Source organism: Corvus brachyrhynchos, unplaced genomic scaffold (assembly GCF_000691975.1).
Source record: "Corvus brachyrhynchos isolate BGI_N302 unplaced genomic scaffold, ASM69197v1 scaffold62, whole genome shotgun sequence".
Lineage (NCBI taxonomy): Eukaryota > Metazoa > Chordata > Aves > Passeriformes > Corvidae > Corvus > Corvus brachyrhynchos.
The window spans coordinates 2,625,452-2,636,578 of record NW_008236629.1 but is presented as its reverse complement, the minus strand read 5'-3'; the positions used below and the strand labels follow the sequence as shown (position 1 = coordinate 2,636,578).

Sequence of the window (11,127 nt, the reverse complement as noted above, 5' to 3'; positions counted from 1 at the left end):
CGCTTTGTTGCACACACGCACTTGCCTACGTTTTGACCTGAACTGTGCTTATTAACCTCTGTCTTTTTTTTTGGTGTAATAACAGTCCAGTGTTCTTTGTAGGCAATCTGTCTTCAAAGATCTCCTTTTTGATCTTTTCATAGGCTAAGCAACAATTCATCCTATATAAATCTCAGATTGAAAGTACATAATTTGTTTTTCCCTGCTTTTTTGAAGCGGTAAGAGATGAAACGGCTCAGGGGAATGTCAGCAGCAGTTATATCTTAATTGTTTTTTCTCTGCATCAAAACGCCTTGAACTATTCCCTTGTGTGCAGGAGCTCTGCATGACCTCTACAGCAAGTGCTGTAACTCCCCATGCAAGTTATATCCCATTGCCGACTTCAGCAGTTGGCTTTGGTAGGAGCTCCAATACTCACTTTTCACCCAACCTTCCTTCTCTCATGCTCTTTCCGTTCAGGCAAATCAAAGAGTTTGGAATGTGCCTTAAGTCAGGAGCATGAAAAGGAAAAAGGAAGACCAGATAGTTGGGTTAAGTAAAAAAAAGCAAAAAAAAAAAACCCAACCTCCTTCTGACCTTAACAGAGCTGATCAAATAGACATTAATGCTGCAAACACCTAAGCAAGTTCTCCTTTATCCCTAAAAGGTGGATTTGAAAACCAGAGTGAATTTACTTTGTAGAAAGATCAGTTTAACAGCTCACTATTTGTGAGTGCAAATTATTTGCATCAATGATAGACCAGACCATCCATTGCTGTTTGGTTTCTGCCCCAAACAGGGGCAAATTATTATTTTTTTTGTTCCACCCTTTGGGTCATGATGAATAATGAGTAAATTCATTTTCTTACTGTTTCCATTCTCTTCAGCCCTTTTTCTCAACCTGGGGTGGGTCTAGTATGGGTTATGTCCACCTTGCAGATGCTGGGGGCAAGCAGGGACGCAGGGGTGAGCCAGCAAGAGGCCACAGCATCAGTGGCGATGCTCTTTTGGGAAAGGAAGCTTTGCTGGGAGGGATCCTTTTTGCAGTGGGGGACTGTTACCAGGGAAGCTCACAGAAGGCAGGAGGCTGTGAGGAGCAGAGCTGGCAACTGCAGCACAGGCTCACTGGGTTGTATTAACCTGGTTTGGCATCCCCACACGGTGTCCAAATTCCCACGGTAAAATCCGGAGGGTAAGGCAGCTTGTGCAAGAGGCGAGCACTGCTGGGTGGAGCGAGCGTTTTCGCTTGTGTAATGGTGAGGTGAACAAGCAGAGAGGAAAGCCAGTCTGGAAACAAAAGCTGGCACTTGACAAACTGCTCAGTCTTCATTCACATGATGCCTCATTAACAGTGCACAGGCTTGTATTTTTTTTTTTTTTTTTCCCTCTTTAGAAGTGCCCAGCGTTTTTTTTTTTTTTTTTTTTTTTTTTTTTCCTTTTCTTTTTCTTGGATGCTTGTCAAAACCAGAGTGACTTAGGGCATCTATTGTTTAGGATTCATGGCCCTGGACTGTCAAGAGGCTGGTGGTATTTAGGACAGCAATATGAGCAAATGGAAAAAAAAATCTTCCTGCTATTAGTGTGATGACTGTAAACCATTTGGGACAGGGAGAATGAAGGTTCTTCCATGCACAGGTCGCAGCTACTGCAACAGAGCTGTTTGCACACAGATTTGTAGTGAAAAACATGGAAAACAAAGGTAAAAACTGTGAAGACTTCAGCTCCAGGGGAGGAGTCCTGAACAGATATTGACACAGCTCCCCATGGACTGTAATTGGGGAATAATATAGGTATCTATCCTTGAGAGGAGGCAGAGGATAAAGAAGCATGAATGCAGCACTCTTTTCTTTTTTCTTTTTATACATTGCCATTTATCATAGACTCAGAATGGTTTGAGTTTGAAGGGACTTTAAGGACCATCTCATTCCAAGCCCCTGCCATGAGCACTAGACCAGGTTACTCAGAGCCCCATCCAACCAGGCCTTGAACACTGCCAGGGATGGGACATCCACAGTTTCTCTGGGCAACCTGTTGCAATGCCTCAGCACCCTCACAGTAAGGAATTTTCTCCTTATAGCTAATCTAAACCTGCTCTTTCAGTTTGAAGCCACTGTCCCTTGTTCTGAGTATATGTCTTGTAAATAGTCCCTCTGCATCTTTCCTGTAGGCTCAACTGGAAAGGCTGTTTGCTGAGCTAGAACTGTGTCCAGCAGGCTGGAGCAAAGATGCTTCAGAAAGAGGTGCACATTTCAAGCACAATTTCATGAGGTTGTGGTACCTCAGTGCAACGTCAGGCAGCCGGGCTGCGTGTCACATCTTGAACTCACCTCTGCATCACCGAGCTCACAGGGAGCAAGCAATTTCCTTGTGCTGAACTAGTCTGACCTCTTCTTACATGTCCCTCTGCAGTGTGGGGCTCCTCTGGACTGCGCTGTGCTGAGCTGGCTTCCCAGCAAGACCTCATTTGCTTGAGGAACTGCCGGCAAGGCAGCATTTAACTGAGCATGAATCTATTACAAGTCTCCTTTATTTTAAAACAGGAAAAGCTTGTTTAATGAGGAGAGTGGAAACATACAGAGACCATCTTAATTTTTCCACTTACCACAACTCCTAACCAAATAACAAACCCCAAATAACTGAACATACTGAAATTGAACTGAGAGCTGTTATCCCAAATACCAAACTTTCAGGAAGGTACTGATGCTGTGCTTGAAGACTCCTGAGAAACCACAGGCTATCCCTGAGTTTCAGCTGGCAGCAGACTATTTGCCATTTGTTCCTGTATCAGATAGGGCAGCAGGACAGTACCTCCAAGGCTCTCTTCCTAGACAACCCAGGCACTGAGAGGCTGTTAATCATGCTGCATCCTGAGCAGGCAACATGCCAGATGAATTTCTCTTGGAGTGTTTCCACCAGCTGCTTCAACTTTCAGGCCCAGAACTGGCATTTTTTCCTCCGTCAAATGAGAAGCCACCAACATGAAGGCTGCATCACCAAAGCATGTTCCCATGGACTGAACTTCAGGGTTTTTATCAGGGTGCTGAGATGGCAATCAGGCATGGATGCACATAGACTTTTCACTATCACTTCACCATTTAAAAAAATTCCCACTAGCTCTGCATGGGGAGTTCGTGTATTTGTCTCAAGGCCCAGTCTTCAAAACACACCAATATTAAAAAAAAACCCCCTTCCATTCAAACAATAACTTGTGGGTTTTTTGCACACCCACACTCCTTGTATTTACCATCCAGCCTGGATTTATCTGGCCATGGCATTCTGCCCACCACCTCATCAGTTCTTCATACTCTGTTCTGTTAGAGGAAGGAGCTGTACAGGTACCAGTTTGTTTCCTGTAGACAAAGTCTGTAAGTGAAAACAGAGAAGTCTAAGAATTGCTCATCTCTGCCCTTATCAGTGAGATCTTCAAGGGGAAGAGCACGGCTGGGTTTTGACAAGATCTGTTTTCTGTTAGGCTGTGTCAACCAGCATTAACTCTGCTTGAATGAATCCCAGCTCAGTTTTCCCATCGCTTTTCCTAGGATGAACATCTTGCTAGGCAGCTTCATTACCCACCCATCTCATTTGGCTCCCTAGATGCTGGCACATTTGCTCCACATGTTCTGGAATTTCCCGTTTTCTCAAAATTAAAGTCAGCCTTTCAGGATTCATGCACATAAATTACTTTGGTGTGCTAATTTGCAGATGTTTATCTCCAGGTAGCAGCACTCCCCTTTAACCATATAGTGGAAAGTACTGCTTGAGGATGGGGAACTATTATTCAGTTTCTTCCAATATAAAGAGAAACAAACCAGGTCAAATCTCGCTATTTGAAGTCCCTGACACTGTGCTGAGCCAGTCTGTGCATGGGTAAGCTCCATTCGTTATTCCCGCCCTTGTAAGACATGTCTTCACACTGCTCTCCTTGCCTGCCATAGTCAGAGCAGCAGGTTACAAAATCTCATTTTTAAAATAAAGCCCAGAACCTATCCCTATTTCTGCCTTCTTTCCTCATTCCTGCCTTAACACTATGGCACCTGAGCATTAGTGTTACATTTTCTGACTCTGAGGTCAGATGTGGGAGTACCTTCCCATTCATAAACCTGTTTGGCCCCCAGCACCTCATTCAATCCCTGACCAAAGTGCACAGATCATGTGGAATCTTGTAATGATGCTGCCTCCCTAAAAACCCCAACTCCTACAAAAGATGCCAGACTGTTTGCTTGCAAATTGAGCAAGTTTGTTCTGATTTACATCAAAGAACTGTGCACTGCAGTATTTACAAGGGCTCCTGTTTTGGCTTTTGGCAAAGGCAGATGTTGAGCCAGGAGCTGTATGGCCAAACAGCTGGAATGTGCTGTGTTAAACACTCCACCATTCACAACGAGATGTGCATTTCTCCTGGGAAGCATTAGGGACCAGACAGGCACCACCAATCATGTTTCACAACTTTAATAGAATATTCTATCTATTCTGTACAAATTGAAAACACTGTATTAAGTTACAAATGTGTAAGGTAAGGCTGGAGCACTCTACATGCCTGGTCACAGTGTTGATACAGCTGCTATTCAACTGCTGCCAGAGGTTGGCAATGGATGCTGAAACTAGAAATGTGTACCTTAAGTGCCACACAACAACAAAAGGTAGTTTTGAAGACTTCAGAACTTTAAATAAAACAAATTGTGGAATGGAATAATTTCAGTGTTGCAAGTAAGACACCCAAACTTCAGATTTATTGAACTGATTCACTCTGATAAGTTTCCGTGTTCATAGTGAAAGGTCCTTTCATGCTGGACACTAAGCAATAAGACTACTGGAAATTGTCTGGTTCTTTGGCTGCAACCCACTTCCACCAACAGCAACAGTTTGGCCTTTGCATTTTGATCTTCATCCAGAAGAGTTGTCATTTTGATGTGAGTTTGTTTCTTCTGTCTAGACTACTACATTGAGACCACTTTGAATTACCTGTTTTACAAGTACCCATATTGTATGCAAAAGAGGAAGAAGATTTTTCAAGTATATTAAAAACTATTAAAAAGCACTAATTCTGTCAAAGTACTTACAGACATGAATAAATAAATAGTAAGATGAACAACTAAGTCTCAAATATGACACCCTCTTCAATGAAGTAAAATTACTTCAACTCAACTGGTTGTACTGAGATAATAAATATGACATTTAAAGCTGCTCAAGCACTAGTTCAATTTGTAGGTTGCGAGAAACATTAAAAAAGGGGGGAGGGAACTAGCAAAAAAGTCATATTGCTCTATCTGTTTCAGCTACCATACATGTAATCCATTTACCTTAGCTTCTCAGCACATTGCTATTCCACGATTTTCAATGTTTAACAAGAAAATGGATAATCCTCACATGGTAGTCTGGACTATTCCCCTATGCATAGGGCAAAAGGCTCTAAAGGCCTATTGACATACTGAGCTACAGTGTACCAACGGCTGTAGAGTGTGCTTTATTTAAACCTCAGATTTCCCAAATGCATTGAAGTTGCCACTGTACATGTTAAGCAATAAAGTTAGTGAAAATCATGCATTTTAAAACAAATTAATTTTAAGCATTGTTAATAAGATTGTGCTGCAGCAATAAAATATCCTGAACTGCAGGCCAGGTATCCAACTATTTGTTACAAGTTGTTCAAATATCACTTCCAAGTGGTATTTCCTTATTACTGTTGTTTGCATTCAGCAGGTTGGCTGGACTCTTTCTGTATAAAAGGAAAAAAAGAAAGTAACCAGTTAAAAATCAAATTGGCATAAAAGAAAACACTCCAACAAATAAACAGAAACTGGCTATGCAGTTCTGAATTAACTAGGTATCACTAGCATGTACAAAAATGCTACATGCAAACTCAAGCTACATTATAAAGGTCCAACAGAGTCACCACATTTACTGGGTTTCCCCTTGCCCCCAGCTGCTTGGTACCCCATAATTTTTAATCTTCTTTTGTGCTGTTAACACTGCATCCTGTAGACCAAGGTTCACACAAACAAGAAAGCAAACCACCACCTACTCCCCCCCACCACAGGCTCTATTTGACTTCCAGCCCTCTTAAACAATTTTAACAACCAGCTGCCACCTCCTCCAGCTCTGAGGAGGGAGGAAGGCAGGCTGCTTATTCTGTAGCACGTCTGAGTTTTTCCTTAGGAGCCTTGCCCTTTCTGCTAAGGTGATAAAAATGTAATTAATGTGTTGATTTCTGCTAGGTTCTGCATCACCAGCAGGTAACTATTCAACAATTTAACACTGGGCAAGAACTCCATATGTTAATCTGAATATGTAAAAGTAGAAACACCTTCATTAGGTAGTAAAACAACCTCCCCTTTGGCAAAAGGAAGTGTATTTGGGAATGAGAACAAGTACTCAAACAGCTAAAAACTTCAGATTTACACTGCACTTCTTGCTTTTTTTGCAATGTAAAACAGCATTCTTAGAAAGCAGAATTTATTCAGTGAATTTCCACTTTGCTTCTCCCCTTACCATTCTTAATATAGTTTATTATACACAAACAGCAGTAACAGGAACTCTAATATAGAAAAATATAGGTATAAAACACAACACCCAGAACATCACTCATGCAAAGTAAGATGTTTCTTAGTTACTATCCTAAAGAGGAGGTTTATGTGTTATAAAAGATGTACTCATGCCAAAGTTCAGTATACATCAAGTAACCAAGAGCTAAGACAACTGACGCATTTTGCCTCTAGTGAGGAAGAATAGGTGCAACTAATTTAAACTTCCTTATCGTGAAGTTTGCCCTTGATAATCTGCACTAAAACCAGGATATTTTTCTGTTCCTCACCTAAACTGCTTTAGGGTCAGAGTGGTCACTATCATTCCCACTGCAAGTCAGGATTAAGGCCAAATGCACAGATGTGTCTGAGACCATTCAGATTTCCTCCTTGTGGTATTCCTCCCCCAGCAACCTGGCTAACTTTACCTTTGTTCTCTCTCATCTGCCTGAAGTTCCAAGTAACACTGATGTGAATTAAACTGCACTGATTGGGGACTAAATACAGGAAAAGGGATATGTTTGCACAGAACACAAAATTAGCATTCTTGCTCTTGAATTAAAATTTAACTGCCACTGGTAGTACATTGCATGCTATTCCTTTTTTTTAGGGGCAGGCAAAACCCAGCAGCATGTTACCAAAAGTTTTCTAAAGGTCTGTATTTTTCTTTTAACTGCTTGGTATTTAAACATGCCCAGAGCAGTGTGAAGCATCACTTCCTCTCCCTCCCTGCATTCTGGATAAGAGCCACGATAAAATAACAAACTATTTAAAATGCTATTTAAAATGCACTTAAAAATCTTTCCATCTCCCTCCTTCCTTCCTACTCACCCGGTATATTTAGATCAAGGCACACATAGGTTGACCACTGCAACCATTTCCGCCAAATTTTAAAGATCAACCAAAACACTTGTTATATTTTCTAATAAACTTCATTATCTTTTCCTTCTTTCTGTAAACACTTAAAACATATTTATTGCATGTAACTGTTTATCCTGTAAAAACTGAGTCACAGAGATCACAAAGTTCCTTTTTAAGGACCTTTCAGTGTTGATTACTGCTCTCAGATAAAAAAAAAAATAAATACAGTTCGAGGGGTTCCCGGATCTGAGTCAGCTACTGGAGGATTTTGAGACAAATATGGCTATTTTATGCTATTTTTAGCTTACACTTGAGGGTGTATCTGTGTTGGCCAAACAAAATGTTTAAGCAGGCCCAAAGTATCAAGGCAGTATTTCAGACCCAGACTCCAGCATAATCCATATTCTCCCACCATTCTAACACACAGCACGGCCCTTTCTGAGGAAGCCAGCACATGAGCTCCACGCTGCCTACAGCTACCTTCAGCCTCATGCAAAGCATCTCACAGCCTAATCCCAGAGGACACCAGCACAAAGAGACCACAACTCCCTTCCAGTTACAGCTGCTCCAGCAGGCACAATGCACACTGAAACTCATCTCTGGCCTCTGCTAGCTCTGGTATCAGGGGGCCAGACCCCAAGCTGTGAGTGTGATGGAGAACTGACATCCGCACTCCCTCAGGCTGGGCTTACAGCCTGAGCCTGATCTCCCTGCAGAGCCCAGACTTGGTGACACTGGGTCAGCCAATCACTATCACTGATCTGCCTTAGCCCCTGTGCCATTTATCACCCCATCCCAGCAAGATTTCCATTCATACTCTACTTCCCTAAATTAATTCCCCATGGTATCTTAGAAAGGTAGTGAAGTGCATCAGCCAGGCAATAAAGACCAAAGAGACTTCAACTGGCAAAGACAAGGAGGAATTGCATCTTATTTTAAAATAAATTTAACAGTAAACACACATACTGAAGATCACTACCAGGGCTACAGAGATGAGAATTCTTCTTGTTGTAAACAGATTCTCTACAGTAACCATAAACAGACTTAAGTTCATCTTAAAATTGGTAGAATTTTAAAATTTTTATAACTTTAAAGTATTTCATATTTACTTATTCTGTGCAAGGAGTTTAAACTACTCTGGGCCTTTAATTTCAGTTTGAGATGCCATTCTAGTGGATATGAACAAGCTGAGTGAGACTCCCCCTATTTTTTCTCTTTTGCTAACAAAAATCAATATAAAGCTTTTTGTTACTGCCACTCATTTATTGCATCACTTGCTCAGAATTAAAAATTTCCCCTAAAATTTGCAAGAACAGAGGGCTAAAACAGAAGAAAAACAGGTCTGAGTTAATACTGCTTTCATGACTTTCCTACACAAACCCCACCATGCCTACTCATCCAGTTAAACTGGTATCCTAGAGGATGGGGATGCAAGTCCAAAATACCAATACCACTTATTTTAGCAATTTTGTTTTTCAAAACAGAGCCTGCTGAAGAAAACACTGAATTTCTATTAGTATTCAGTGTTTATACACACTAGGCAAGATACATTCCTAGGTGATTCAAAGAGCAATCAAGTCTCTATCTCCTTACTTTTCCAATTCAGTTTTTGGGAAGCTTCCCATCTGCTAAAGTAGCCATGCAGGAACAGGCAGATCATAAAGATCTCATCTGACCCCCCAAGAACTCTGCTGCCAACAGCGGGAACAAAGCAGGCAGCAGGCACTAAACCTGATGTCCTTTCCAGTGGAGAAGGTAGAAAGCCTTTCTGAAACATCTTTAATGAAATAGTCCAATCATAGGACCTAAAGCTGAACCTTATCTTTATCTCCTATTCCATGTTACTGAATGAGAAAAAGCAAGGATATCAAATATATACACAGGATGTAAACCCAGAGCTAACTGGAGTTAAGGAAGCAACCCTAACCCTAACCTAAACTGCCTTCTTCCACAGCTGGTTCTGGAAATGAATTTGCTGCTGACAGGTCCTGCCACTATAACTCAGAAGACAAAGCTCCTTGAAGCCCATGCAGTCTCACACACAGCAGCTCTTTTGCTCATGATTCAAACCAGCACTCTGCATTACCCTGTCAGCTACTCCTCAATTTAAGCACAGCCTCAGTAAGGTGAAATAAAGGCAGCTAAAGGAATGTGACATGCAAGCACATAGAAAAATACAGTAGACAAAACAAACTACATTGTCCAGTTTTGTAGCAACTTCTGAAGCTACTTCAAATCATCTGACTGCTCAGTCATCCAAAGCCACAACTTATATATGGCACAAGTGCTTTGTGTAAGAGATGATAATGATCTGGTTGTATCTGAACAACTCAAATGTACTTAAAACTCACAGGAAGGAAGGAGGAAAAGTTAACAAAGCAGAAAGTGTTGACATGCAGCAAATGTACTACAACAATAAAGGAGGAGGTAGTATGGAAATGACTGAAAAGGAGAAACTGGATTTGAAAAGAAAACAGACCAATTATTTTTGTGTACGTGAAAAAGAAAACTATTCTAGGTAAGAATAGCAGGGGGTGGGAACTAAAAGGCAAAGAAAGGCAAGGAACAAGGAGAAACAGCACCAGAAAATGGCATGAGCAGGAGAAAGAATAGAAAACAGGACTGGGGTATGAATGTCAAAGGACAAAATAAAAGAATTCCAAGTTGACTTGAAAAACTGGAGCCAGTGGCTGACAATTTTTAACCATAGGGAGGGAACACAGCTGTGTGAGAGACTGCAGCAGGACAACAGACAAGCCACTGTGACAAACGGATGTTCTGCTACTGCAGGTGAACCACCCGCACCAAAAACCAACACAGAAGCACAGCTCCATTTTGAGTTTAACAAAGGCAAAGAAGGGCATTATCTATGCAGAGGGAATGAGCTGGAAGGATTATAGCTTCTTCTAAATAATTAAAATAAAAGGACAGAAGCCTAAATGTGGGGGGGGTTGGGGGAAGGGCAGGTGGAGGAAAGAAGTATGGAGGCTGTTGCAGGCATTGTTCTCTGTGAGGAATGGGATGGAAGGTGAAAGATGACAGTATCCAACAAAGAACTTTTTCTTTCTTCTTTTAAATAAAGAGACAGATGAGCAGAAGAACAATATCTGTGCAGAATCATGAGATCAAGAAAAGGCTTCTAAGAGTGACTGCCTGCCTTTATCAGGCAGCATAAATAAGATGCTGGAAAAGTCATACTAAGTAAGCTGATGTTACAAGATTTTAAGAAGATCAGAGAAGATATTTAAGAAATAATTTGCAAGTGCATTAGAAACAGTAAAGAGATGCAACATCAAACCAGAAACAAGGAAAAATGAAGTCTGACAAGTCTCAGTATCTTTTATCATGTGTATATGAAATACAGTTTGATTGCTACAAAGGCAAAACAGAAAGTGTGCCAGGAAGGCAGAGTGTCATTCTGAAAAATCTACTTTAATTATATTATTTAAAGGCACTCATCTCTACACCCATTTCTTTCTATTTTTTACTAATAAAACCTAAACTCTGAAGTCACCATTCCCCCATTTCTTTTCCCCATACAAGGAAAAAAAAACAAAACAAAACAGAAAACCCTAGAAAACAAACCACATTGCATGACTACAAATGGGACTCTTGGAAGTTACGTATGAATGGAATTCCACCTTACCTAGAAATGTATGAATGATAAACAGACTTATATTACACCTAAATGGGAAAAAATTGAAAGGAACTGTCAGCATGGATGAAAAGTGAAATGTACAAAATAATACAGGAGGCAACAACCATA

General features: G+C 41.0%; 1 protein-coding gene across 4 annotated transcripts in view; it reads right to left on the bottom strand.

Annotated features, from left to right (window-relative positions):
- Positions 1-4,412: 4,412 nt before the first annotated feature.
- The window catches only part of NAP1L4 (nucleosome assembly protein 1 like 4), a 24,409-nt gene continuing 17,694 nt past the window's right edge, over positions 4,413-11,127 (bottom strand). For 2 of the 4 annotated variants that reach the window (XR_001859487.1, XM_008644262.2), the window contains exons 14-15: positions 11,008-11,045; positions 4,413-5,695 (exon numbers count right to left, since the gene is read on the bottom strand). Coding sequence is in view for 2 of the 4 variants with exons in the window: in XM_008644262.2 (XP_008642484.1) it covers positions 11,040-11,045 (6 nt within the window). In the remaining 2 variants the exon portion in view is untranslated. The remainder of the gene's footprint in view (positions 5,696-11,007; positions 11,046-11,127) is intronic. The other 2 variants (XR_001859488.1, XM_008644261.2) reach the window with 1 other exon arrangement.